General features: G+C 33.8%; 7 protein-coding genes across 11 annotated transcripts; all 7 read right to left on the reverse strand.

Moving 5' to 3' along the window:
* Nucleotides 1-95: 95 nt before the first annotated feature.
* On the reverse strand, nt 96-2,313 carry LOC102583226 (WAT1-related protein At4g08300-like). Its single transcript, XM_006354486.2, has 7 exons — nt 2,050-2,313; nt 1,911-1,973; nt 1,721-1,837; nt 1,396-1,630; nt 1,041-1,199; nt 804-955; nt 96-669 (listed from the first exon to the last, which is right to left on the reverse strand). Exons 1-7 carry the CDS (start codon nt 2,241-2,243, stop codon nt 492-494), a joined length of 1,098 nt encoding a protein of 365 aa, XP_006354548.2. The 5' UTR covers nt 2,244-2,313; the 3' UTR covers nt 96-491.
* An 870-nt stretch (nt 2,314-3,183) lies between these two features.
* LOC102594589 (CASP-like protein 5B3) lies at nt 3,184-7,688 on the reverse strand. The gene is made up of 3 exons (XM_006354443.2): nt 6,822-7,688; nt 3,690-3,822; nt 3,184-3,588 (listed from the first exon to the last, which is right to left on the reverse strand). Exons 1-3 carry the CDS (start codon nt 6,950-6,952, stop codon nt 3,394-3,396), a joined length of 459 nt encoding a protein of 152 aa, XP_006354505.1. The 5' UTR covers nt 6,953-7,688; the 3' UTR covers nt 3,184-3,393.
* Nucleotides 7,689-9,978: 2,290 nt separating this feature from the next.
* Nucleotides 9,979-11,869, reverse strand: LOC107061895 (1-aminocyclopropane-1-carboxylate oxidase homolog 10-like). Its single transcript, XM_015311857.1, has 6 exons — nt 11,795-11,869; nt 11,627-11,719; nt 11,392-11,474; nt 10,327-10,648; nt 10,187-10,240; nt 9,979-10,053 (listed from the first exon to the last, which is right to left on the reverse strand). Exons 1-6 carry the CDS (start codon nt 11,867-11,869, stop codon nt 9,979-9,981), a joined length of 702 nt encoding a protein of 233 aa, XP_015167343.1.
* Nucleotides 11,306-13,270, reverse strand: LOC102583880 (1-aminocyclopropane-1-carboxylate oxidase homolog). Its single transcript, XM_015311871.1, has 3 exons — nt 12,610-13,270; nt 11,795-12,116; nt 11,306-11,719 (listed from the first exon to the last, which is right to left on the reverse strand). The coding sequence occupies exons 1-2, from the start codon at nt 13,145-13,147 to the stop codon at nt 12,094-12,096; spliced, it is 561 nt and encodes a 186-aa protein (XP_015167357.1). The 5' UTR covers nt 13,148-13,270; the 3' UTR covers nt 11,306-11,719; nt 11,795-12,093.
* A 1,550-nt stretch (nt 13,271-14,820) lies between these two features.
* LOC102584194 (deacetoxyvindoline 4-hydroxylase-like) lies at nt 14,821-16,684 on the reverse strand. Of its 2 annotated transcripts, none has more exons than XM_015311893.1 (4): nt 16,651-16,684; nt 15,879-16,392; nt 15,312-15,633; nt 14,821-15,235 (listed from the first exon to the last, which is right to left on the reverse strand). In XM_015311893.1, exons 2-4 carry the CDS (start codon nt 16,385-16,387, stop codon nt 14,990-14,992), a joined length of 1,077 nt encoding a protein of 358 aa, XP_015167379.1. In that variant the 5' UTR covers nt 16,388-16,392; nt 16,651-16,684; the 3' UTR covers nt 14,821-14,989. The 2 variants fall into 2 exon arrangements, with proteins under 2 accessions (XP_015167379.1, XP_006354550.1); XM_006354488.2 differs by having other exon boundaries at nt 16,629-16,684.
* Nucleotides 16,685-17,526: 842 nt separating this feature from the next.
* LOC107061896 (1-aminocyclopropane-1-carboxylate oxidase homolog) lies at nt 17,527-17,843 on the reverse strand. Its single transcript, XM_015311858.1, has one exon. The coding sequence runs from the start codon at nt 17,839-17,841 to the stop codon at nt 17,527-17,529; it is 315 nt and encodes a 104-aa protein (XP_015167344.1). The 5' UTR covers nt 17,842-17,843.
* Nucleotides 17,844-23,162: 5,319 nt separating this feature from the next.
* LOC102596577 (1-aminocyclopropane-1-carboxylate oxidase homolog 1-like) lies at nt 23,163-27,083 on the reverse strand. 4 transcript variants are annotated; one of them, XM_006354449.2, is made up of 3 exons: nt 24,224-24,819; nt 23,820-24,141; nt 23,163-23,742 (listed from the first exon to the last, which is right to left on the reverse strand). In XM_006354449.2, exons 1-3 carry the CDS (start codon nt 24,730-24,732, stop codon nt 23,494-23,496), a joined length of 1,080 nt encoding a protein of 359 aa, XP_006354511.1. In that variant the 5' UTR covers nt 24,733-24,819; the 3' UTR covers nt 23,163-23,493. The 4 variants fall into 4 exon arrangements, with proteins under 4 accessions (XP_006354511.1, XP_015167377.1, XP_015167378.1 ...); XM_015311891.1 differs by lacking the exons at nt 23,820-24,141; nt 24,224-24,819 and adding exons at nt 25,866-26,187; nt 26,508-27,083 and having other exon boundaries at nt 23,165-23,742; XM_015311892.1 differs by having other exon boundaries at nt 23,696-23,742; nt 23,960-24,141; nt 24,224-24,818.
* Nucleotides 27,084-27,849: the final 766 nt, after the last annotated feature.

Raw genomic sequence — 27,849 nt, forward strand, 5'->3', positions numbered from 1 at the left:
CCTGGGGTATTTCAGTGACGTTTAGAACTAATTAACTGTGCGTAGGATTTTGTTTTGTCATATGGAGAGCTCCATTTACTGGTCAGGATTGGTGAACATCTTGATGCTAGTTAGTTGAATTGTGTGTGATTTGTCTAGTCTCTCTGCACTGGACAGAAATATGAATGATATGGGCTGCTGTTTTAACCTGCCACATCTTTCATAATTAATTGAACATCCAAACAAAATAAAAGAAAAAAAGAGTCTTATCTCTTCTGTACTTTGGAGGTGAACATATAACCCTTAATAATCTCTCTCTTAGGAGGTGTCTCTTCTTTCACCTTGTTCATCAGATGAATCCATATCTGCTATTCGTAACACATTCAGGTTGCAGGTAAATCTCTGTTTGACTATACTCGATTTATGTCTATTATTGTTTTACTTCTAGCATACTACTTCAGATTAGGCATGCAAGTCATCATGTTTCCCACCACATAAAGGAGCAGAGACTATCAAGGTTCTGCACTAAATTTGTCTGCATCTGATGTGAATTTCTGCATCCTAGGGTCTTCGTGATGCACTTCGTTAGTTGTGGAGCATTGCTCTTTCTCTTTCATTTCTGGTTGCTGATCTTCTTTTCCCCACAAAAGCAAGTACAGTCCAATAATGACAATTACTGCTCCAATGATGCTGAAAATGTTCAAGGAGGGTATTATAGTGCATGAATTTGATTCCCTTCTTTCCCAAAGAACAACATAAAGTGGAAAATGTTTTGCATTTTCCTGTCCTTCCTGTTTGAAGGACAAGATGGTAAGATTGCTTACCTGCCCGTGTAGAGCTTTTCACCAAGGACGAAATATGCTAGACCTGCAACTAGTACGGTTGAGAGTGGGTTGAACACAGTTACGAAAACTGGTCCCTTTTGTTCAGTGCACCAGAGTTGTATGTACACTACTAAACCAGAGATCACTATTCCCTATTCCAGTTACAAAGATTCTTATTAAAAGGTGCAAGTTCTAAATTGTTTTAGAGAGAAACTATTGGACTTGGACCCTTCTTACCCCATACAGAGTAGACCAGAAATCAATGTTGAAACCCATGGTCCAAGCTGTTCGTTTGTGTTTTACAATTACTGTGTAGAAAGCTGATTGTGCTGCACCAACAATGCTCATCCATGTAGTCAACGATAGTTGTGCTGGATATCTTTTCAAAGTGTAAGCCTGAAAAATTCCAGTGTAAGCTTGTGTGTGTTGTGTGGAGATCTCTCCTCAGAAACAGTAGTTAGTTCCTATATAGATTACTAGAGGAATCTGCATAATTCATGCAAGTCTTATGTTTGAACGTTTATTTTGTTGAGAATACAATTTCATGATTCATGATAGCTAATGTTGTATAGGAAGAGTTTTGGTGAAAAACCTGCATGATGTACCATATTGACCACGTAATGCAGCTAGCAGCAGTGAGGATCGAGCCTTTTAACCAGTTCTCATGGATAACACCATTCCCTCTGTGGATGTAGATGAGAGGATGTCCTAAGCTTTTCATAACAGGTCCTTTGTATAATGTCATGCTCATAACCCCAGCCAAGGAAACCAAAGTTCCTATGATTTTTGCTATTCCTCTAGGATTTCGAATGTTAGCATCTTCCAACCTACACCAAGAAAGAGCATCTATGAGCTGTGATTGCAGACTTGCAGTCATATCCTCTTCATTGTATTCATGATGGAATTGTATGTGTTACCTGAGAATAACTGCTAGTACAAATGTTAAGGCAGCTATAGTGTTGATCATCGAGGCAAGAAGAGTCGGAGAAGTGTAGTTCAAGCTCACAAAGTACATGTTCAGTGTCAAACTCATTCTGTTATGAAGGATATACTGTTAATATTCCTCATCAAACAACATATGAAAATTTGATGTTTGATAGATCTTACCCCAGTAGAGAGAGTACAAAGATCTCCAACAGCAAAGCTATAGTTAACTTTGGCCTTGTCTTTCTGCAGAAATCAACAGAAACATCAAGAAAACTGCATCTCTGCATATTTTTGCATTGGAAATGACTTTGTGATTTACCTTTCAAGAAAATAGGCAAAGGGTAGCATAGCAAGACCGGCAACGATATGCCGATAAGTTATGTAGACATGAGGATTCATTCCATGATTGAAGGAAGCTTCAGTTATGAAGTACAAAAAAGTGTAAGCAATTTGAGCCAAAACCATAAGGATGTGAGGCTTGAACCTCTTGTAAGTGCCTATGCTAGTCCCCATAGCTATCAATACTTTTGTTCTTCTATGACTTCAACTAAACTCCAACATTAAGCTGTTCATATAGAGACAACTGTAGAACAATGGGATTAGATACCAAAATATTTGTTCATAGTATCTTGTTCTTATTCATAACCTGACAACATCCTCAACACTGAAAGATATATTCACTTATTACAAGTATATGTCTTTCAGGAATAGAATGTTATAGTACCTTACTGACTCTTCAAAAATATCAACAGGTACGTATCAAACTTTTCAAAAGTAGTGTATTTTTGGAGAATCTTACAACAATGCAGCATCGAAAGTGAAGAGTATGTGCAACTTAGATTGTACCTAACTATTCTTGAAGTTTAATAGAAAAGAACATGTGATCCATGCTACACTCAACCATATCTAAAAAATCAAAAGGAGAAGAATATTGTTTTTAGAGATGCTAATTGGATATGTATTTGATGCTAATATCAATAATATTCCTAGCACCAACAAATATCCTTCTTGGTGATCAATATATTGTTCAACAACAATAACTACATTTCAGTTCCAAACAAGTTTGTAAACTAGATGAATCCTCATTTATCATGTTGTTTCATTTAAGTCCGCGTAGAAAAAAGTATTCTAGGATTAAAAATGTACTATTAATGCTATAAAAACTAGACCATCTTAATTATAACATAATAACAGTGGGAATGACAAATTCCCCCCACTCACTATGCAATTATGGCACTAAACCAGTAAACTGAGTCTTCAATCTATCCAACCCTTAATGAAAAAGTTAAATTGAGATGCATGCAAACTGATCCCCTTAATGAAAAAAGTTAATTGAGATGCGTGCAAATTGATCTGAATTTGAATTTTATGGATTCAAGTTCGCGATTCTACTAAGATAGTTACAAAGCCAAACAACATAACTATGATCCATGAACATTGTTGAGTAAAACTGTAAGACAAAAAAAATCTTCCTCAATTAACTTCAAATGATCGATTACAGTTTCTTCTGTACGGATGATAAAAGAAAAATAAGCATTCTGTAGTATCAGTATACAAAATGAATACTCTATTTTTCCTAATTTTTTCCCCTATTCACACTTCAAAAATTGGACAGTGACGAAATACAGCAGCAACAGATGAATGCAGCACCCTGTTGAGTCGTCTAACCAGCAGCCCATATCCAAAACATAATTAGAGAAGATATAAAAATCGATATCCAACTGAGGAAAGCAAACGCAACGGATAACTGGAACTTGGTGCATTCCTCGCCGAAACTGCAACTTCCCAAGTCATGAAAGTACAACACTGCTACGCCAGCTGAAGAAGCAGCTGCAGCGAGCGATAGTAATCCTGTACACTGCAAGTAAATTCATTCCAGAGAGATCGATAACAGATAATTAGTAAACGATATGTTTGTTGTGTACTATTAAAGAATACTGTTATACAGCAGAGACTAACCCAGTCTCCAACTACGAAGAGGCTCAGTAAAACATGATTGTGAAAAGACTTCTTCTTTGCCAAGAAATAGGCATCCAAAAATGCAAGTCCAGAGCTCCAGATGACTTGCAAAGCCATTGAGGCTATTAAGTAGCTGCAATAATGACATGTATATGAAAGCCATCAAATTTTAATGTTTTTAGTTTTATAAGAATGGTAAAATCTTGGAAAATGACAGAGCAATCAATTCGACATGTTGACAGAATGCAAGACATGCATGAGGCACTGGTGTCTTTTAATATGTTATAACTTGCAGAATGAAGAGAAGCTAGTTCATAGTTCAAGGGAGAGCACTTGCTGGAAGACACAAGGAGTCCCGAGGTTATAAAATAGCCATTAGTGCTTTATGAAGGGTCATTTAATTATTTTCCCTACTTGTGGTTGTTTCTTTGTTTTCCTCTCTTTGTATAGTGTTTTCACTAAAAAAATATTGGTTAAAAAGTACAGGCAAAAGACTCGATTGAATGATCCATGTCAAGCCTTATACGAGTCAAAAAGGCATTTTAGAAGCTTTTATCCCTTCACTAAATTTTAAAGCTTTATTCACGTATGGGTGATTTCTGATCTTTGGAACATGTTCTTATGCATTATTGGGTTGAAATGGGTCATGCCACAGACCATAAAAGACGCACATATGAACTGAAGAATGCTGAGAGAAGATGAAACCATCAAAAGGATCTGGTTAATGATCCCTGCTGCTATCTTCTGGAGCATTTGGAATGAGAGTAATAGGAGGTGTTTAGAAAATGAGATCAAATGAGTTAATTGGGCTTATACTCTGACCTACATTGTCAGATAGAAAAATCAGAAAGTATGACAGCTAGAATTCAGGCATGATTAAGAACTAAACTGCTCCGTTGGGAGTCATCTCTAAAGTCAAATACTGTAAGTGCTTTTAGATTAGGTCTGATGAGGTCATTATGCCAGAAAAGGACAAGGCATATTTCATTTCATTGGATATACATGGGCATACAATGATTTTTAAAAGGCCAGCTAAGACTTTAATAACAGTTTGGACATTTATAAGGCTCTATAGCGAGTAGTCACTTGGATCAAAAGAACAATTTTTCTTCTTCTTGATACCGTGAACCCCATCCTCAAAACTCACTACTGAGGAGCCAAAGAGTGGCTTTTCCTAGTTTGCCCCATGGCGACTTGAACCCCCCCACCTCATGGTTGTAAATGTAATACCCTTTCCACTTGGCTATCTCTCCCTTGTTGGATCAAACAACATTTTTAACTGGATTAAGACACAGAGGATACAATTACAAATTCAATTTTCCTTTACTCGTTAGATACAGGTAAAACATTACAATGTTAAACCTTATGAATATCCAGGTAAAACATGCTCTTTCAACAGATAATGCAGTTCTGGGTACAGATATGCCCAGGAAAATGCTACTATTTATATATTTTTCAGATAAAGATCAAAACGCCAAAAATAAAATAAAAAAATTAAAAGAAAAAAGGTTATTTGCTGAACCTAATGGCAAAAGAGCTATATTAAGAGGAGATAACTTTGTTATCCAAGGTTAGCCACTCCTTTTCATTTGAACCCATAAGAAAAGAGATATGAACCAATTATTATCTTGTTTTCTGGGAATTTGGATAAGGAAATTGAATCATTGTTGTTATGTTAATCAAGACTAGCATCATCCCTAGGAATTAATGGAGAAATTGTTGAAAGTTCTGATATAGCCTTCTTGTCATGAGTCATGAAAGTGTGTGGGTTTTGATATTGAATCATTGAGTTATGTTTAGACTAAGACAGACGTAGATCCTTGAGAAGTGGCTAGTAATAGTATTAAAACCAGGTTGATATGCTAAACAGTAGGTCGAGAAATTTTTGTTGGCTTCACAGACTGTTGTCTTGCTGATAAATAGAGAGAAAGATTTCAATGTTGCAGCAACAATGAAATGAGCAGAAAAGATGGGTGAGAGTTGAGATAATTTTGGTATGTAAGTTGAATGTTTGATTGCACACAAGCTCGAACATTGAAACATGAAATGAGTGCTTGGATGAGTACATTATCGCTTGGACTTCTAGTTCAGGAAGTGACTTTCATGGTTAGACGCCTAGACCATATGTATGATACTCTTGTAATGATTTTCAGATGAGAAAGTTAAAGAAAAGACCTACCGAGAACTCGTCTCTCCGAGATCAAATGTATGAGTGCAAATCATTAGGGGTGTATGAGTGCTTCAGTTATGCCTCTTATTTCAATTCTTTGTTAATTTTGCATATGTGAGCTTTCCAAAAACATAGTCCGTCCAAAGCTTGGACAACTGAGGAAAGCTAGGTTGGCACTCATTGTATATATAATCAAACTACAACTAATCCTTGAATAGAGCAGAACGAATAGAGTAGTGGTAGCCCGATAAAATTTAGGATCAAGGTCTAGTTGATCATATATGAGGCATGGTTGATTGTCCTTGAGGAAAGAAATAGCAAGGATGAAACTGATCTTCGTAAGGTTTTAAACCTCAGTGAACATGAAGCATTTGAAACTCATCAAATGTTTCCTGGCACTAGACTTCTTTCTGCTACGCTGGACATCACAATGATTAGTGACTATCAAGGTAAACACTCTTCCCGCAGCCTACAAACTAGCAAAACAATGACAAGAACTGCATCAAGATTTAAAAGAAAATAGAATTGACTTAGTTGACTCTACATTTATATACTGATCCAAACATGCATTACTCACCAAATTCAAGGTCCACACAGGAGAACTTAGCGAATTACACATGTTTCTTTGTTCAGCTTAGACCCTAAAGCCAAATATCATATTCATGTAGGAAAACATTACAAACAGTTGCTGGCACAACAATAAGTATGATAAAAAACTTTTGAGGACTCATTGTTCAGTAATTTTCTTCAGGATGCATATGTTATTTTCACCACTAAATAAAGAAATACTAGGATTGATCAGATAACAGAGAAATGCCATACCACAATCTATTCCCAACAACAGAATAAAACTTGAATTTTGCACTTCATTCATCCCAGAAACCACAAATTAGTTAATCAATACCAGTAAATTACACTAACAAAAATAAATGCAAAATTGAGAAAAGGAAATGAAGAAATACCAAAAAGCTGTGACATTGAAGAAACCTTTAGAGGTAACCATTGAGGCAATTGCACCAGCAGCAAAAAAGCACTGAGCCATCCTCAGAAAAAGCCCAGTTAAAGTACCAGGTGTGCCAGCAAAATCCTTCATTCTATCTCCTCAAACTGAATCAACTATTTACCCTTCTTGATAGGTTTAAAGCAAAAACCCAACAAAGCAAAATTATCCAAAGAACCTTTCTTTAACCATTTTTGAAGCAAAATCAAGTACAAATTGTATTCTTGATTAATCAACTACCAATTACAGCAACTTTCCAACAAAAAACTGAAGTATAGCTACAACCCCACCTTCAAGAATTACCAAAGGAATGTACCCTTTTTGAACAAGAACAAAAAAACAACACCAACTAAGAAAAAATTATCCAAAGAAGCTGTCTTTAACCATTTCTGAAGCAAAATCAAACATAAAGTTGCAATCTTGATTAAGCAACAACCAATTACTATGACTTTTCAACAATAAACTGAAGAATCAAGAAATCACAGTTACTTGCTACACAACCTCTTTTAAGGAAAAAGCCCCAAAAAGGCACCCTTTTTAAGCAAGAAGAAAACAAGAACAGCAAGTTACTTCAAAGATTTTGATATCCCAGATGCTAAAATCCAAAAATCTGATGAGAATTTGCCAATTCTTGGAAAAGGGTTTGATGACAAAGTGATAGAAAAGGGTGGGGTGTTTTGTGGAGGGGGTGGGGTGTGGGATTTGGTGGATGAAAGAAGAGAAAACAACTAGCTGGAAACTGGATTATTCAATCACCAGAATTTTCTAAATTGATGGGTAGAGTAAAACCACAAGCCACATTTTTGTCAAATGTTATTACATGGCACTTTCCCAATTAAAGAAATTTAAAATTTAAAAAAAAGATAAGAGACTTTGTTCACATCAACTTTAATTTCACACCTTGAGACAATTGTTGGAATTTGGAACTTGCAATGACCAACCATTTTTTTCCTTTGGGGTGGGGGTGGGGGTATGTGAAGTTTAAAAATATGAATATTTTTTGCAATGTTTCAAAAATTATCTTTAAAAATAATATATTTTTGTGAATTTTCCCCAAAGAAGTGAGACTCAACATAATAAAATGTTTATAATGTTTATTAAATATTATTCTCCAGTCCCATTTTATATGTCATTCCTTTCTATAAATAGCTAGACCAAAATACTTGCCATTTTATAAAATTTATGCATAAATGATCATATTTTGCCTATTATACCCTTGATAGAATAGTTAATTAATCTTGTTCATTTAATTAATAAAGTTGACTTAAGAAAACATTAAATAAGGGTAGAAGGATAAAGTTACATCATTTCTTAATGCAAGTGCAAAGTAAAAATGTGACATATAAAATGGGACGGAGGGAGTATCAAATAAGGAAATGTGTCTTTTTTTTAGATTGACTAAACAAATATGTCGTATAAATTAAAACAAAAAGTTTAGCCTGAATTACTTTAGCCGTAATACAATTTTGATGTTGTGTTTTTAAAGTCTAAAGGTCCATCCTCTCTTTTTATAGGTTTCCCATCGATCTAGGGTGTGTTTGGTATGAAGGAAAACATTTTCCAATTTTCTCATGTTTGGTTGGGTTAGATGTTTTGGAAAATGTTTTTCAAATCACTCATTTTCTAGTGATACACAAACTTCTTTTTCTGTTTATTTAAATAATTTTATGTACATAAATTTATGTAGAAGTTGATCAAATTTATACGATTAGAGAATAGAAATTGATTCATTTGATCGAAAAAGTCCTTTTTTTTTGTTCCTTTCATTGTCGTGGAATTTTCTCATTTTAGCATAATATTCAATTATGTCAAAAAAAATTATAGTATTTGAATTTTTCTTAAATTTTTAGTTAACAAAGAAAGGAAAGGAAAGGAAAGGAAAACGTACTTCTCCTTGTCATCATTTGTTCCCTTGGGACTCTTTTTCGTTCCTTTCATTGTCTGTGAATTCGAATTGTAGCTCGACTATTTTGAATTGCGTAGACCTTCATTCGGGGAGAAAGCTCCCTATCAATAATTTTTCATATCCAAAGTTCGAACTCAAGGGAGGAGCAGTCCCATCAGCTCTACCATGTAGTGGTCATTATAACATATTCAACTTTGTTTTTGAATTTAAGAATTGAATTTTTTTGTTTAATTTAAATATAGTTGAGAGATAAAAATTACTATATAAAAAGAAAAAAAAACATATACTATATTATGCATTTATTAATTTAATGCAAATATGGCAGGCAAAGTATTTATTTGTCCCCAATTTTCTATTTTGAGGGGCTAATAGGGATATTTAAAAGACCATAATTTTCAACTGCAATCAAGGCAAAGATCTGATCACCAATTCATTTTTTATTTTTATTTTTAAAAAAGCTCCACTTTTAATATCATGAGTGGCTTAAAGGAAGTTCCAATATTGACTTTTGATCCTACATCCCTACCTAAAAGATATTGACTTTTTTTTTATATATACTTTAAGTTTATGAGATTTTACAATTTGACAAACCGTTGAGCCGAGGTATTAAAGTTAGTTCTTTAAATTATAAAAATATCTACAAATTCGCTCCATATAATTGTGTTATGTATATTGTATGAGAAAATGGTTGTTCATTTTGTCACTCTCATCAATCTTGATCATAAATGTTAATCATGCCTTAACTTATTATAAAGATATTCTACTCAAGTTCGATTTAAAGCCTTTATAAATATATCGATCAAAGGTTTTTGAATCTTTTCATGTATAAAGTGACAATCAACTTCGATAAGAGGTACGTACTCACGAAGAAGATCCATGTTGGAAAAAAAACAGAGAAAAAAATAACCTTCTCTGCTTCTCATATCAGATTTTTTGCAAAGCCAAGAACATAAACATTGCTGCATTCCGAGCGGATTTGATGTAGATCGTCTACCCTGACATAAACATCGATGTAGAAATGATCATGTGACCCTAGGAGGTAATAACTATTTCCTATCTACATAGGTTAATAGAGAAGTGGTGAATAAACAAATGAAATGTGCATAAGTTTTGAAAATAAACAGCAGCATAACCAAAATAACTCAGTAGTCCTTGGTAAAAACATTATTGTGCAGCAAATACCAAACTTGGACATTATTCTGAATGAATGTTTTTAGGTTTTCTGAAGTATTATAGTGATGTTCATTGATGGTGCTAGGCGACGTGGTGCTCGGTCTCTCTTCACAGTCTGAAAAGATCAAGACCAGACTTACCAAGTGGCTTGGAGAAAAACTTGGTGATGTAATCACTTACTAGAAATTCTTTATATAATGGGAGGTTTTCTTCTGATATGAGCATGCCACTGACATCCTTGGTCCTACCTTATTCGCTACAACTCTATGGTTTACGCTTACAAACTTGTCATTCGAAAGGATCTGATGCATAATCAGACTGAGATAAGTAACAATGTGCTAAAAAATTTTAGATAAATGAGACTGAAAAGATGTGTTTTGTTGCAAACCTGAAGAAAGTCAACAATGTTAACAACCAAACCATGTTCAATCGGTTCAACATCGACCCATTGGTTATTATGCACAACTTGAAGGCCACCATTTTGATCTTGAAGCAAGATTGGGAAGAAGGAAGTATCTGTATGCTTATTGACACCAAGAGTTAGCTCTGGCTGTGGGCAGGCAGGGTAGTAGTGGCATGCCATTGCTTGTCCTTTGGCACATTCGATGGCTTTCAAGTGGTCTGGTTTTAGCCCAAGAGCTTCGGATAGTAAGTCAAAAAGAATTCCTCCTAGTTTTGTGACATTGTTTAAGTACTCAATGGTTGTTTTCCTGGACACCAGGAACATATCAGATATTACTGAGTTGCAACTTGCAAAATATGATAAAAGATTCCAGAATTAGTCATCTCTACCCTACCGTACTTGTAAAGCTCCATGAGATACACAGTAAACTTAAATCAGGAAGATCTATGTTGGAGAAAACCGATAAAAGTCAACATCTCTGCTTCTCTTATAAGATTTTCTGCAAAGCCGGGAAAATAAAAAAAGAAGGCATTATACAAAAACAAACACTCAAACTTGGTCTCAACTGACAACTAAACACTCTAACTCGTCCAATTCTATGCCTTGTGGACACCCGATGCTAACATGATACATAAATTTTGAAGGTGTCTAAATGATCATTTTGTAAGTTGGAGTGTTCAATTGACAAAGTGGACACGGGTTGAGATGTGCATACTCAAAGTTAAAGTGCTTGCTAGTTGAGGTCAAGTTTGAGTGTCTACTCATTTATTATGCCTAAAAAAACTATAATTCAATAGTTCTGACCTTTACCAAACAGATTTCAACTAGAACAGGACTGATATAGTATTGCAAATCTAGGCTGGCACTTTGATTCCTCCTACCTAGTTGTTTATCTGATCATCATGTGACCTTAGCAGATAACTATATAGAAATCTTGTGATCTCTAACATATGAGTGCATAGATTATTAAATAAGGAAGTGTTCTTAAGATTTATCCCTTCATCATGAATATGAGCCTTGTTTTACAGCAAATCAAATCACATTATTTACAGCAAATAAAATGCTGATATCTTTTCTAAAGGTTTATGTGTGATTTTTGCTGCTGCTTGGCGATATGGCGCCAGGTCATTCTTCTGAGTCGGAAATGATCCAGACCGGAAATATCAAGAGGCTTGGAGAAAAATTTAGTGATGTAATCACTAGCAATAAATTCTTTATATAGTGGAGTATTTTCTTCTGATATGAGCTCTTTGATTGGACAATATATCTTTGGAGGTTCGAAAACCTCAGTGAAGAAGCATGCTGCTGATATCCTCGGTCCTACCTTTTTCGCTACAACTCTATGATTTATGCTTACAAATTTGTCATTTGAAAGGATCTGTTACAAAAACAGACTGAGATAAGTAACAAATTGAAGATAATTGAGACCAAAAAGAAGTGTTTTGTTGCAAACCTGAAGAAAGTCACCAATGTTAACAACCAAACCTTGTTCAATTGGTTCAACATCGACCCATTGGTTATTATGCATGACTTGAAGTCCACCACTTTGATCTTGAAGCAAGATTGTGAAGAAAAAAGGATCTGTATGCTAATCGACACCAAGAGTTAGCTCTGGCTGTGGGCAGGCTGGGTAGTAGTGGCATGCCATTCCTTGTCCTTTGGCACATTCCATGGCTTTCAAGTGGTCTGGTTTTAGCCCAAGAGCTTCGGATAGTAAGTCGGCAAGAGTTTCTCCTAGTTTTATGACATGTTTTAAGTACTCAACATATGCTCTCCTGGACACCAGGAAAATATCAGAGATTACTAAGTTACAAAATCTGATAAAGATTCAAGCAACTGTAATCTAGCATGTCAAACTATTGTACACTTTTACTCTATTCTAGTAACCGTACTATTACTCTTCTAGTTCCTTTTTCTTCGACTTATGTTACTATGTGTTGATTCTTGTACTTCGAGTATAACATTGTTATGATTGTAGTTATTGTTGGCTTGTGTGTATCCACCACGAGTCAAGAGACCAGGTCCCTTAACAAAACCAGTAACCAAAGTTACTGAGTTAGAAGCTGAAAGTAAAGAACACAGAAGTTTACGTGGAAACCTCCTTGCTCAAGGGAGGAAAAAATTACGACCTGTCACACAGGATTTCTCAAAGCTCTACTAAATTTCAAGCAACTCGTAAGTACAGACACCAGTAATTACCAAACAAATTTCAACTAGAACAGGACTGACATAGTATTGCAATTTAAGGGCAGGAGAATACAGAGATACCTGCAAACTGGTGGTATTTCTTCAGGTTCAATTTGACCAGAAACATCCTAGCTATGTTCAACGAATCCCTCCAATTCGCGGTATTTGATTGGGACAGTTGAATTCTGCTGTGGTATCTAACTCTTCTCGTTGTTCTATCAAGCGAATAGTACTCTTTCTTTAACTCAGCATCTTGTTCATGAAATTTACGAGTCCCATCAATCATTCCTTCCAAAACACTTGAAGGAATCCCATGATTTATCAGTTGGAAAAAGCCCCACTTCTCTGATGCTTCCCTTATTTCATCGACAATCTTCTTATGCGCATCTTCAACTTCTAAGCCACTGATATCTATCACTGGAACCTGTAGAGTTGACTTTACCTGAATCAACTCCTCAGCAAGTTCATCAGTTGGCCTAATGAACATTCTTGGTATTTCCACAATTCCAGCATCAACTAGTCCCTTAACACCGTCTTTTGTGTCATCAAAAGCCTTTATCTCCTTCGATCGATCATAATCCATTGCTAATTCAGCTTGAGAATCTTCAGCAACAGACATAGTTGATCTTATTTTCAGGAAAACTACTTTTTTTTCCACGGGAAATAGTTAGTTAAAGACAACACATGCTTATAAATGCATTTTTTCAAATGAAATACTTCCTCATGTAGTAGTTTAACTTGAACTAAAGATACGTAATATTGCTATAACAAAAATAGTTTTTAGCAACAATAAATAAAGAGTGCTAAAGTCTTTATCATTATTAGTTAATTACTGTTGGATCCAATGTCGTTATACGCGTTAGGGATATTTGCAAAGAGTGTTAATTACATTTAAAAAGTATATTTAGCGACAATTAAGCTATTATCGTTGAAGATCATTTTTGGTGTAGTATATGTACCAAGATGTCTTTTAATCTTGTGGTCATAAACATGTCATGTGGAAAGTTGAAACTGAGGAGTTGTCAAAAAGAAAAATACAAATGAAATAGATTAAAATAAAAAGTTATATAAATAAATTAAAACGGAGGAAGTATTTCTTATGGTTGTCACATAAAGATCAAGTTTGTCAAATCTGTTGTTAGAAATTAATGAGTTTGGCATTTTTTTGGTCCCGCTATCACCTTGCGTCCCACTAATCTAGATTCACTTCTGGTCCCACCAAGTCTCAAATATTAAAAGAATACTTACCAACCGTCTATAATTTTTGTTGGTAATTAATGTAGTCAGAGGCGGAGGTAGCGAGGGGTTCATGCGAAGGCCTTTTAATGAAAAATTACAATGTTTATATATGATTAAAGTTATTTTTTTTATATATATATATATATATAGTAGATTTTAAACTTCTTTTGGCATCTTTGTGTGTATATTTAGTGAAAGTCATTGTATGTAGCGTCCGAAAATTAAACCGTTTATATATATTTAAAATTATATACATCTATATTAGATTATAAACCTCCTTTAATATCTTCGTGTGTATATTTAGTGAAAGTCATTGAATGTAGCGTCCGTAAACTAAATGAAACATGGTAGTTGGTACAAGTTACGTTAAAGATTTCAATTATTTTAAAACAATAAAAAAGTAAATTACACTAAATGCCCCTACAATATGACTCAACTTATTAGTTAATGTTATACTTATTTTTCAAAAACAAACATTTAAATCCCTTATATAATGAAAATCTTACCCAAAGGAATGTTCGTGTAATTTAATCAAATATTATAAAAAGTGAAAAGTTTATCATTAATTAAATTGTATAATGAATTAGCCCAAAAAAAGAAGAAAAGAAGTAACCTAATGTGTGCACCGTGCACCTTCCCCTCGACATTAGATTTACATGATTCAACTTCGTAGCATTAATAGAGAATTAAATAGGGACGGAGGGAGTATGTTTAAAAACTGTGTATGAGAGGAGAGTAAGAAACTCATGTATTGTTGGGATAATGAAAGAAGAGTCAGACCAACAAGGGTTATGGTGGAGTGGTAAGTACTTCTTTATCCTTAACCAAGAGGTCTCGGGTTTGAGTCCCCTTGGATACGGAGTCGCATTTGTTAGGAACATTTAAAAAAATATCACATGAATTGTAGCAAACTGTTCGTACAATTAATCAAGGTACACACACAAGAAGGGGTACTTGTGTGTCTTTGGGATTTAAGTAAGATGCTTGTGTAATATAAATCATATTTACTGTAATAACTATATAAAGATGGGAACACAATTAGCAATTGGGATAAGTTTTTTACTGATCTGATAGTGCATACATTATTATTATTAGAGGAGCAAAATGAAGGATACACAAGGGAGTATGTTCTTCAGATTTATCCCTTCATTTGAAAATAAACAGCAGACATTGTTTATGGTGATTTTAGCTGCTTCTTGGCGATGTGATGGTCGATCTCTCTTCATAGTCTGAAAAGATCAAGGCCAGTCTTATCAAGAGGCTTGGACAAAAACTTGGTGACATAATCAACTAATGGAAAATCTTTATATAGTGGGGGGTTATCTTCAGATATGAGCTCTTTGATTGGACCATACAGCTTCGGAGGGGTAGAAACTCCGTTGAAGAAGCATACTACTGAAATCCTTGGTCCTACCTTTTTCGCTACAACTCTATGAATTGCACTCACAAACTTGTCATTTGAAAGGATCTGTGACAAAATCAGATTGAGATGAATAACAATTTGTGAAAAAATGAGAACAAAAAAGTTGTGTTTTGTTGCAAACCTGTAGAAGGTCACCAATATTAACAACCAAACCATGTTCAATCGGTGTAACATCGGCCCATTGGTTATCACACATGACTTGGAGCCCACCACTCTGATCTTGAAGCACAATTGTAAGGAAAATAGGATCTGTATGCTTCTCGGTACCAAGAGTTAGCTCTGGCTGTGGGCATGCCGGGTAGTAATGACATACCATTAACTGTTTTTTGTCACATTCAGTGGCTTTTAAGTGGTTTGGCTTTAGCCCGAGAGCTTCTGATAGTAAGCCAAGAAGAATATCTTCTAGTTTTACGACATGATTTATGTACTCAAGGGATGTTTTCCTGGACATAAGGAAAAAATCAGAGATTACTACATGAGGACAAGGTTGATATGCACAGTCAAATATTTATATACAAGGTTTGGGCAAAAGGTACTAAGTTCCTGTGACCCCTTAAGTTATACTCTAGATCCGCTACTGGCAACATGTATCCACATATCAACTAGAAATAAAGATAAAACACTGTACTGAGGCATCAAACAGGACAGATATAGAATTGAAATTCAAATGCAGAAAACACAGAGTTACCTGCAAACTTCTGGTATTTCTTCTGGTTCAATGTAACCAGAAACTAGCTCAGAGATGTATAATGTATCCTTCCAGTTTGCAGTCTTTCCTTTTGTTTTGAACACATGGAGATTGCTATCATATCTAACTTGTCTGGCTGTTGGATCAGACGAATAGTACTCTTTCTTCACTTCAACATCTTGTTCATGAAATTTACGAGTCCCATCGATCATTCCTTCCAAAACACTAGAAGGAATCCCATGATTTATCAGTTGGAAAAGGCCCCATTTCTCAGATGCTTCCCTTATTTCATCAACAATCTTCTTACGCCCATCTTCAACGTGTATGCCACTTAGATCCACGACCGGAACCTGTTGAGTTGACTTGCACATATTCAACTCCTCAGCAAGTTCATGAGGTGGCCTAATGAAAATTCTTGGAATCTCAACTATTCCAGAATCAACAAGTCCCTTAACACCAGCTTTTGCATCATCAATAGCCTTTTTCTCATCCGATGGATCATAATCCATTCAGCCTGAGAACAAAGAGAGTACTAATTAGATGGTTGAATTTTCAAGGTAGGCACAAGTTTATTCAGACAAGGAAAGAAAAGAAAAGAGAGACTTTTGATTTTTACTCAGCTACAACATGAAATGAAAGCTTGTGTACGTTCATTAACGACTTTCGTGATTTTAATATAATATAGATATAGATAATACATCATCATTCTATATTATAAGTGCGAAACCTCTAAGTTAAAAGCTAGATTACCAAAATATTGAAAGAAATATACTAGAAAGGATCGTGAGAAATTTTCTGGATTTTGTATTTCTTCAACTTGGGGACTACAAAGCTGCTGTACAACAAAATATATAGGAACTTCCTAGGGATTGAATGGTAATAAAATAAACTAATGTACCTACCTAGTGCATAGCATAAAAATAGCACATGTACTATTTCCATAGCTCTAAAATATCTGTACATGTATATGTATTTACAAGGAAATTGTTCAATAATATAGTTGGGCTTATGTTCTGATCGAAAGACGCTTCTCTCTTTGTTGAGCAGATTAAGTCACCGGGAACAATACCCTTCCACCAAAAAAAAATGAGATTTTTTAATAAAGGGTTGTAATGTCTTCCAATACTTACTAAGCTTTAAATTATTTTGATAAATGTGAAATAGGAAGACTAAAGAGAATGTTCATGGAAACTTTTGGTTTTCTTTGGGAAGGTGTTACAGACAATAGTCCTTTCATTTCTTTATTTATTTTTTAAAATGCCTACTGACTTTCTAAACTACCTAACCTTTCCTCTTCTCCAATTTGTCAAGTACTCAATTAAAGGGTAAGATAATAAATTGAATGAAAGATGAAAGAATTATTTATGAATATATCATATTCTTATTCTATATCCCATCTGTTTTTACAAGTCAACTGGTTGCCAAAAATATATCATAGGATATTTTTAGCAAAACAGATGAACAAAGTGTATATTTAAACCTTTTGCAATAGTTCAAGGTATTTTTGATCTTTTTCCGCAGATAAAGGGAATGAAGAGAAGAGGGGAACACGAACACGGAACACTCATAAGGAACAAGCAACACCACTGCATCACATATTAGTTTTTCTGCAAAGCTAAGAACACAGTATATTTACGAGTCCCATCAATCATTCCCCATGATTTATCAGTTGGAAAAAGCCCCACTTCTTTGATGCTTCCCTTATTTCATCGACAATCTTCTTACACGCATCTTCAACTTCTAAGCCACTGATATCAATCACTGGAACCTGTAGAGTTGACTTCCCCTGAATCAATACCTCAGCAGGTTCATCAGTTGGCCTAATGAACATTCTTGGAATTTCCACAATTCCAGCATCAACAAGTCCCTTAACACCGGCTTTTGTATCATCAAAAGCCTTTATCTCCTTCGATCGATCATAATCCATTGCTAATTCAGCTTGAGAATCTTCAGCAACAGACATAGTTGTTCTTATTTTCAAAAAATCTACTTTTTTTCTCAGGAAATAGTTAGTTATAGACAACACATGCTTACAAATGCAATTTTTCAAATGAAATATTCCCTCATGTAGTTTAAAAAAGGCGCATGGTACATAAATGTGACCCTTAACTTGACTTCAGCTGACAACTATGACCTTTAACTTTGGGTGAGCACAAATAGACACTTAAACTTGTATAAAATTGAACAAATAGACACATTCGTCCTAACTCCTAAATGACACCCTACATGGTAATTTTGTGTCTTACGTGGCATCCTACATGTATTATGCCATGTAGGACACGTGTGTCTACTTGTTCAATTTTATACAAGTTTAAGTGTCTACTTGTCCACACTCAAAGTTGGAGGGCATAATTGTTCGCTGAAACCAAGTTAAGAGTCATGTTTACGTATTATGCCTTAAAAAATTAAAGAACACTATCACTACGACAAAAATAGCTTTTTGCGGCGATAAATATATACATATTAACAAAAAGAGCTAAATCTTACCGACATTAGTTAATTGTTATTGGATCCAACATCGCTGTAGACTTTAGGGACATTTGCAAAGAGTGCTAATTATCTTTAAAAATATATTTCGTAGCAATTAAGCTATTGTCGTTAAAGATCATATTTGGTATAGTATATATACTAAAATGCCTTTTAATCTTGTGGTTATAAACATATCATGTGAAAAGTTAAAACTAAAGAGTTGTCAAAAAGAAAAAAAAAGAATTAAAATAAAAAATTAGAAAAAAAAAGTTAGACAAACAAATTAAAACAGAGAAAGTATCTCTTATAGTTGTCACATAAAGATCAATTTTGTCAAATCTGTTAGAGTCCCACTAATCTAGATTCACTTTGGTCCCACTACGACTCACACTATCAAAGGTGACTCTCTAATATTAGAACTCAAACCTGAAATATCCTAAAAGATTAAAAAAGTACTTACCATCCGTCTATAATTTTTGTTGGTAATGAATGTAGACAGAGGCGGAGCTAGCAAGGATGGAGGGGTTCATTCAAAGCTCCTTCAAAGAAAAATTACATCATTTATACATGATTAAAATTAATTTTTTTTATATATACAATAGATTTTAAACCTCCTTTAACCTTTTCGTGTGTATATTTAATGAAAATCATTGAATGTAGCGTCCGAAAACTAAATGAAACATGGTAGTTAATTGGTATAAGTTACGTGTAAATTACACTAAATGCCCCTATAATATGACTCAACTACAAATCCACCCCATATTACGCAAATCCAATACAAATACATTATTAATGTTATACTTACTTTTCAAAATCAAACATTTCAATCCCTTATATAATGAAAATCCTATCCAAAGGAATGTTCGTGTAACTTGATCATATCATCATCATATCATATATCATATCTATATCTATTCTATATTACCTTAAAAGCATGAACTCCTAACTTGAATGTTAAATTACTATATTATCCCTAACTTAGGTTGTGACTTTTTCGATGAGTTGTGACTTTTTCGATAAGTTGTGACTCTTTTCGAAGGGTTGTGATTTTTCGATGAGTTGAGACTTTTCCAAAGAGTTGTGACTTTTTCAATAAGTTGTGACTTTTCCAAAGAGCTGTGACTTTTTCAATAAGTTGCAACTTTTCCAAAGGGTCATGACTTTTTAAAAAGGACATGACTTTTCAGATAAGACACAAAATTTTTTGTTCATACTACCCTTTGTTGACTATAAATAGAAGGGTTTCCTCTCATTTTTCAACCACAATTTTTTTAATCTTCTACTCTTCTTCTTCTTGCATTTTATATTTTTTTTGTGTGATTTATTATCTTTGAGTGAGTTCGAAGTTTAGCGGAATATGAGGTACCACTATTCTGATGAAGTAAGTCGTTCTATCCTAAGAGGGTATATTCCATAACCTCGAGTACTTGAGAAAAATAATTTTGATGATATAATAATTATTTTTTTCCTTTATATATATATTAGTATGTAATGTTCCAATATATGAAGTTAACATGATGTAGTCTAAACTCATTTGTTTTTGTTAACAATTTCTCTTGTGATATAGATATGTGCTTCTGAATATCTTTTCCAAAATTTAGAGAATTGTCACGATTTATTTTTGATGTTCAAAGACAAAAGAATGATTTTATTTATCAATGCTACTTATGTGATCTAGACTCTCATGAAGTTTGCTTCAAAATAGTTATTACTATATAAACATTGCCCTTTTGTTTTACTTATTTACTATTTCTTAATATTTCAATATTTTAGACGAAGAAAAGTTTATAGGACTACTAATAATGCCAGTTGAAGTTTGTATTACTTTAATTTTTATTATTTATTTAATAGTTAATTTTATTAGATAAATATTTTCATTAATGCAAATATATATTTATATTTGGGAAGATATTTGTATATAAAATAAAGTATTATATGTCACAAATGTATTATCAAGTTAACAAGATCTTCTAACTTCAAAATATATTATTTTAAAATGTTCCGAGTTTTTTTATCTAAACATATGGTTAGATGACAAGAAAAATACAAAGCCAATATTGTCTATAGGGTAATATTAGTGAGATAAAACTAATTACATGATTGAACCTCATTAAATTGAAATAAATATATACATTTTTGCATTTAAGTAATAAAAAATTTCATTGACCATCTTCATAGGTTTGCGTGAATAAGAGATATATATGACGATCCACGTTGAACATTCACAAAAGAATCTACAATATTATTTTTTGCTAAGCGTATTATTCAAATCTTCGCTTAAATAAGCAATACTATTTACTATAACATATATTTTGAAATTGGTAATCACGTGCAACAAACGTGTCATAAACCTAGTATTATTAAAAGTGGGAAGCTCCAAAGATGAAAAGTTGGATTGCCATTTTACCCCTAAGCTAAATTAAACATCTAGTTAATTAATTATTAAATAATATTATTTTAATTATTTTTGAATGGTAAGTTATTTATTAGAAAGGTTATGTAGAAGAACAAGAGTCAATTAGAACTTCTAGAATTTTAGAGTCATATGTAATTGGTAAAATAATTAAGGCATAATACATAAATTGGACCCTAAACTCGGCTTCAAATTTTAAGTATGACCTCTAACTTTCATAGTGCACAAGTAGGCACTTTAACTATCCAATTCTTAAACAAAAAAACACGCGAATCCAACAACCAAATTGTGTGATATACAAACGCTCTTACGTGGCTTATTGAGCCACTCAGTGGCTGTCACGTAATTAAAAAATTACACGTATTTTATAATTAAAAAATAAAGAAATTAAATTACAAAAGGGTAGGGTCATATTTTCTTTTCCCAACCCAACCCCTACCAGCCCCTCCAACCCCAAAAAAAAATTGAAATTTATTTTAAAAAAATATTTTCAACTTCAAAATTTCTTTTTTTTCACCCCTACCTCGACCCCTCATTAAGGGTAAAATTGTCATTTCCGCTTCTTTTTTTTTTACTGTTGTGGGCCTCGAAAAATACCCCTGACGCGCCTGAATTGTGTCTCAATCACGCGTTATGTCAGGTTGGATTCGCGTGTTTTTTTGTTTAAGAATTGGATAGTTGAAGTGCCTACTTGTGCACTTTGAAAGTTAGAGGTCATACTTAAAATTCGAAGCCAAGTTTAGGGTCCAATTTTGTATTATGCCAATAATTAAAACTGAATAATTGTTCTTAAATAAGTACATGAATTAAGGTTTTTCCCCTTTTAATCTTAAATTAAAAAATATGAAGAGTTGCAGCTAAATCAATATATACCATTACCAAATGCGAATTTGTCATCTTGGGTTCTTCCACTAGCAGTTCTACGTACTCCTATGGTAAAGTTCCTTCTTTTCTCCTCTTTTTCCATCTTCTATTTTGATCATTAATATTTTTTTTTCAAACTAGTCTATCTATGATCTGAGATTAACAATAGAGTGTATAGCAAGTTTGACATCTTCACTTTATTTAGAAACACCAAAAAGAATTTTGAGGAAGATGAATTCATAAGGTTAGAAATATCAAGTATGACTTCTACATTGTCCTACCATGACTAAGTCTGATTACCTTATATTAAATGAATCAAATTCATTTGATTCGACATTTTTGTGCTTTTTTATAAATTATATTTGGAAGGTTTGGTTCATTGTTTTAAAGTTACACACAAGACCGCTCTAATATTATAATGTTATAATTTCACCCTTGTTTTCAAAGGAAGAAAATAGTAAGATGGATTCAGTGAGGTTAAGTTGATATTACATTTTAAAATAATATTTATTTAACTTTATAAGAGTTTTTATTTATTGAGGTATGGGGTACAAAGACTAGTATTATTGAAAGTGAGAAGTTTCAAAGTGCAAAGTTGAATTACCATTTATTCCTACACTAAATTAAGTATATATTTAATTAAATATTATTATTTAAATTATTTTTTGGATGGTAAGTTGCACGAAGATAAAAGGAAGAAAATAATGTCTTGCTCCAAATTAATTTAGCAGCAATTATTAATACGTAATAGCAATATAAGTCAATAACCATGAAGTGAGATAGAAAAATACCCCCTCCGTCCCTTTTTGCTTGACAAATTTTGACTAGACACACTTATTAAAGGAAAATTTACAGAAATCCACCTTTTAGTTTGCTTATTACCATTATCCCCTATAAGTTTTATAAATCTCCAAAATCCCTCATTTTCGTGCATCAGATTAGTGTATCTCGCGCATTAGATTAATATATCAACGCTTATATTATTGTATCTCGCGCATCAAATTAGCGTATCATGTAGTGTATCTCGCGCATCAGATTAATGTATCAACACTTATATTATTGTATCTCGCGCATCAGTTTAATGTATCAGCGCTTATATTATTGTATCTCGCGCATCAGATTAGTGTATCGTTTATAAAATGTAATGTATCTTACTTAACGATTAATGTATCTCGCACATCAGATTAATGTATCAGCTCTTATATTATTGTATCCGTTTGAGGGATTTCTGTAATTATAAACTTTTAAGGGATAGATTGTAATTTTGCCTTAAAAGTATGTGATTTATGTAATTTGTCCTAAAAATAATAACAATGATTGATATAGTGAGTTTATCATTTTATCCCTATTAATTGATTCATTAACTCAATATTAATAAATTGAGAGGTATAATAGGAAGAAAAAAATTGACCTTCCTTGATTTGTCAAAAATGACAAGTAAAAAGGGAAATCAAATGAGGAAATATTTGACAAGTAAATAGGGACGGAGTGAATATGTTTAAAACCGTGTATGAGAGGAGAGTGAAAAACTCATGTATAACTGTTGGGATAATGAAAGATGAGCAAGACCAACAAGGGTTGTGGTGAAGTGGTAAGTACTCTTTCATCTTTAACCAAGAGGTCTCGGGTTCGAGTCCCCCCTGAGTACAGAATCGCATGCTTTACCCAATTTTACTAGTACAACTAGGAGGAACTCCAATACATTGTGATAAAGTTTCACATAAAAGTTCAAAGCACTATTGCTTTCAATAGTTCCTTCAACATGAAAATGAACATTATTTTACAGCAAATCACAAACTATGACATAGTTCTGTATGAATGATGATAGGCTTTTCTGATGGTTTATGGTCATTTTCGCGTAGCGATTCTTCAGAGTCTGACAAGATCAAGACTAGTCTTATCAAGTGGCTTGGACAAAAAATTTGAGACATAATCAACTACTAGAACTTGTTTATATAGTGGGGGATTTTCTTCTGATATGAGCTCTTTGATTGGACCAAACATCTTTGGAGGTGTAGAAACTCCACTGAAGAAGAATATCACTGAAATCCTTGGTTCTGCTACCTTATTTGCTACAACTCTATGAGTTGCACTTACAAACTTGTCATTTGATAGGATCTGTTACAAAATCAGTTTGAGATGAGTAACAGTTTGTGAAAAAAATGAGAACAAAAAAGTTGTGTTTTGTTGCAAACCTGAAGGAGATCACCAATAATAACAACCAAACCATGTTCAATCGGTTCAACATCCGCCCATTGGTTATCACACATGACTTGGAGCCCACCAATCTGATTTTGAAGGATAAACGTAAGGAAAACAGGATCTGTATGCTTACCAGTACCAAGAGTTAGCTCTGGCTGTGGGCATGTCGGGTAGTAATGGCATGCCATCCCTTGTTCTTTGGCACATTCTGTAGCTTTCAACTGATCCGGTTTTAGCCCAAGACCTTCTGATAGTATGCCAAAAAGAATTTCCCCTAGTTTATCGACATGATTTGTGTACTCAACGTATTCCTTCCTGGACATTTAAGAAAATATCAGAGACTACTAAGTTATAAAATACCATAAATATCAACTAGAAATGAAGATACATTGTTTACCTGCAAACTTCTGGTAATTCTTCAGGTTCAATGTGACCAGAAACTAGCCCAGCAACATACAATGTATCCTTCCAGTGTGCAGTCTTTCCTTTTGTTTTGTACACATGAACATTGCCATCATATCTAACTCGTCTGGTTGTTGGATCAGACGAATAGTACTCTTTCTTCACTTTGACATCTTGTTCATGAAATTTACGAGTCCCATCAATCATTCCTTCCAAAACACTTGAAGGAACCCCATGATTTATCACTTGGAAAAGGCCCAATTTCTCAGATACTTCCCTTATTTCATCAACAATGATCTTACGCCGATCTTCAGCTTCTATGCCACTTAGATCCACCACCGGAACCTGTAGAGTTGACTTGCACATATTCAACTCCTCAGCAAGTTCATGAGGTGGCCTAATGAAAATTCTTGGAATCTCGACTATTCCAGAATCAACTAGTCCCTTAACGCCAGCTTTTGTATCATCAATAGCCTTTTTCTCATCCGATGGATCATAATCCATTGCTAAATTCAACTTGAGAAAGTTTACAAGATTTGGTACAAAGAGAGTACTACTTAGATGGTTGCATTTTCAAAACATAGTTTTCATAAACATATTAAACATCCCATTATAATTTTATAATATATTCCTTTAGCATAAAACAAAGATTTGTTAAGAGCAGTTCATTAAAAACAAATAGTAGTTGAGTGGTTGTAATAATTGATATTAATCAATTGATCAAGTTATTATAAACGTTGCAAGTTGTATTATTCAACCCCTAATTATATTCATTTTATTATCAAGTTCCTTATTATAATCAAGAAGACAAAAAAACCAGAAGCACATACGCGTACAAAACACTCTCCCTTCACCTTCTCATAATACTGGTACAACAGCCCCTTTCAACACATGATGTTTAAGTGCAAACCTTCTTGCTCAAGCAAGGAAAAAATCACCACCTACCACGTAGTATTTCACCAACAAATTCACTAAACACCAGCAAAGGTTTAAGATTACAAACACCAGAGAAAAAAAAGGCTGCAAATTCTAGAGCACTTTCAATTGTATCCTGAAAATAGATTGTTGGCTTATTAAAACAGCAGTGAATACTGATCACTTGGAAAATCCAATGGATCTCATATGAAAATGATCCGATTTTTCTAAAAGCGGATGAATGATGAAAACCCATACATTATTATTATTAGAGGAACAAAATGAAGGATACATAAGGGAGTATGTTCTTTAGATTTATCCCTTTTTATTTGAAAATATACAACAGAATAGGAAAGATGACATTATTGTCCAGCGAATCACAAATTCTGACTACGTCTCTCTTCACAGTCTGAAAAGATCAAGACCAGTCTTATCAAGAGGCTTGGAGAAATACTTAGTGACATAATCAACTACTTGAAATTCTTTATATAGTGGGGGATTTTCTTCCCATATGAGCTCTTTGATTGGACCATACGTCTTAGGAGGTGTAGAAACTCCGCTGAAGAAGCATGCCACTGAAATCCTTGGTCCCGCATTTCTTGCTACAACTCTATGAATTGCACTCACAAACTTGTCATTTGATAGGATCTGTTACAAAATCAGTTTGAGATGAGTACAGTTTATGAAAAAATGAGAACAAAAAGTTGTGCTTTGTTGCAAACCTGAAGAAGGTCACCAATATTAACAACCAGACCATGTTCAATCGGTGTAACATCGGTCCATTGGTTATCACACATGACTTGGAGCCCACCATTCTGATCTTGAAGCAGAATGGTAACGAAAACAGGATCAGTATGCTTCTCGGTACCAAGAGTTAGCTCTGGCTGTGGGCATGCCGGGTAGTAATGGCATACCATTAACTGTCTTTTGTCACATTCAGTGTCTTTTAAGTGGTTTGTCCTTAGTCCGAGAGCTTCTGATAGTAAGCCAAGAAGAATATCTTCTAGTTTTACAACATGATTTATGTACTCAACGGATGTTTTCCTTGGACATTAGGAAAAATACAGAGATTACTACATGAGGACAAGGTTGATATGCATTAATAATTGGATTCACAGTCAAATATTTATATACAAGGTTTGGGCAAAAGGTACTAAGTTCCTGTGATCCCTAAGTTATACTCTAGATCTGCTACTGGCATCATGTATCCATATATCAACTAGAAATGAAGATAGAACACTGTACTGAGGCAGTGACCTCTACTCAATAAATCCTTAGATTTAATACAAAAACTTCAACACTGTGTACGCATCAAACAGGACAGATATAGAATTGAAATTCAAGTGCAGAAAATACAGAGTTACCTGCAAACTTGTGGTATTTCTTCAGGTTCAATGTGACCAGAAACTAGCTCAGAGATGTATAATGTATCCTTCCAGTTTGCAATCTTTCCTTTTGTTTTGTTCACATGAAGATTGCAATCATATCTAACTTGTCTGGCTGTTGGATCAGACGAATAGTACTCTTTCTTCACTTCAACATCTTGTTCATGAAATTTACGAGTCCCATCGATCATTCCTTCCAAGACACTTGAAGGAATCCCATGATTTATCACTTGGAAAAGGCCCCATTTCTCAGATACTTCCCTTATTTCATCAACAATCTTCTTACGCCCATCTTCAACTTCAATGTCACTGAGATCCACCACCGGAACCTGTAGAGTTGATTTGCACATATTCAACTCCTCAGCAAGTTCATGAGGTGGCCTAATGAAAATTCTTGGAATCTCGACTACTCCAGAATCAACTAGTCCCTTAACACCAGCTTTTGCATCATCAATAGCTTTTTTCTCATCCGATGGATCATAATCCATTGCTAATTTCAGCCTTAGAACGAAAAGACTACTAATTAGATGGTTGAATTTTCAAAATATATTGAACATCCCATAAAATAAACATTTGTTAATAGCAGTTTATTAAATAAAACCCCTAACAAATAATTGAGTAGTTGTAGTAAGAAATATTAATCAATTCAATTTTTAATCATCATATCATCGTCATACTATATTATAATTGTGAAACCTCCAAGTTAAAAGTTGGATTACCAAAATACCTTTCCACAAAAAAATGAGATATTTTTATAAAGAGTTGTAATGACTTCCCATACTTATTTTTAATAAAATAAAAAATGTAAAGTAGGAAGAAAAAAGAGAATGTTGATGGCAACTTTTAATATTTAAAACTTTTGGTTTTCTTGAGAAGGTGTTACAGACAAGAGTCCTTTCATTTCTTTATTTATTTTTTAAATGCCTACTGACTCTCTAAACTACCTAACCTTTCCTCTTCTCCAATTTGTTACTCAATTAAAGGGTAAGATAATAAATTGAATGAAAGATGAAAGAAGAAAGAATCATTTATGAATATATCATATTCTTATTCTATGTCCCATCTGTTTTTATAAGTTCAACTGGTTGCCAAAAATATATCATAGGATACTTTTAGCAAAACAGATGAACAAAGTGTTTATTTACACCTTTTGCAATAGTTCGGGGTATTTTTGGTCCTTTTTCCGTAGATAATGGGAATGAAGAGAAGAGGGGAACACAAACACTCATAGGGAACAAGCAACTACAGGGTCCGGTGTTGGGCTGCTTATATTGCTTATCCTTCCCTTATTAGTAGTCGTAATATTTCTCCTATAATTTCT

The sequence above is a fragment of the Solanum tuberosum genome, unplaced genomic scaffold (assembly GCF_000226075.1).
Source record: "Solanum tuberosum cultivar DM 1-3 516 R44 unplaced genomic scaffold, SolTub_3.0 scf00174, whole genome shotgun sequence".
Lineage (NCBI taxonomy): Eukaryota > Viridiplantae > Streptophyta > Magnoliopsida > Solanales > Solanaceae > Solanum > Solanum tuberosum.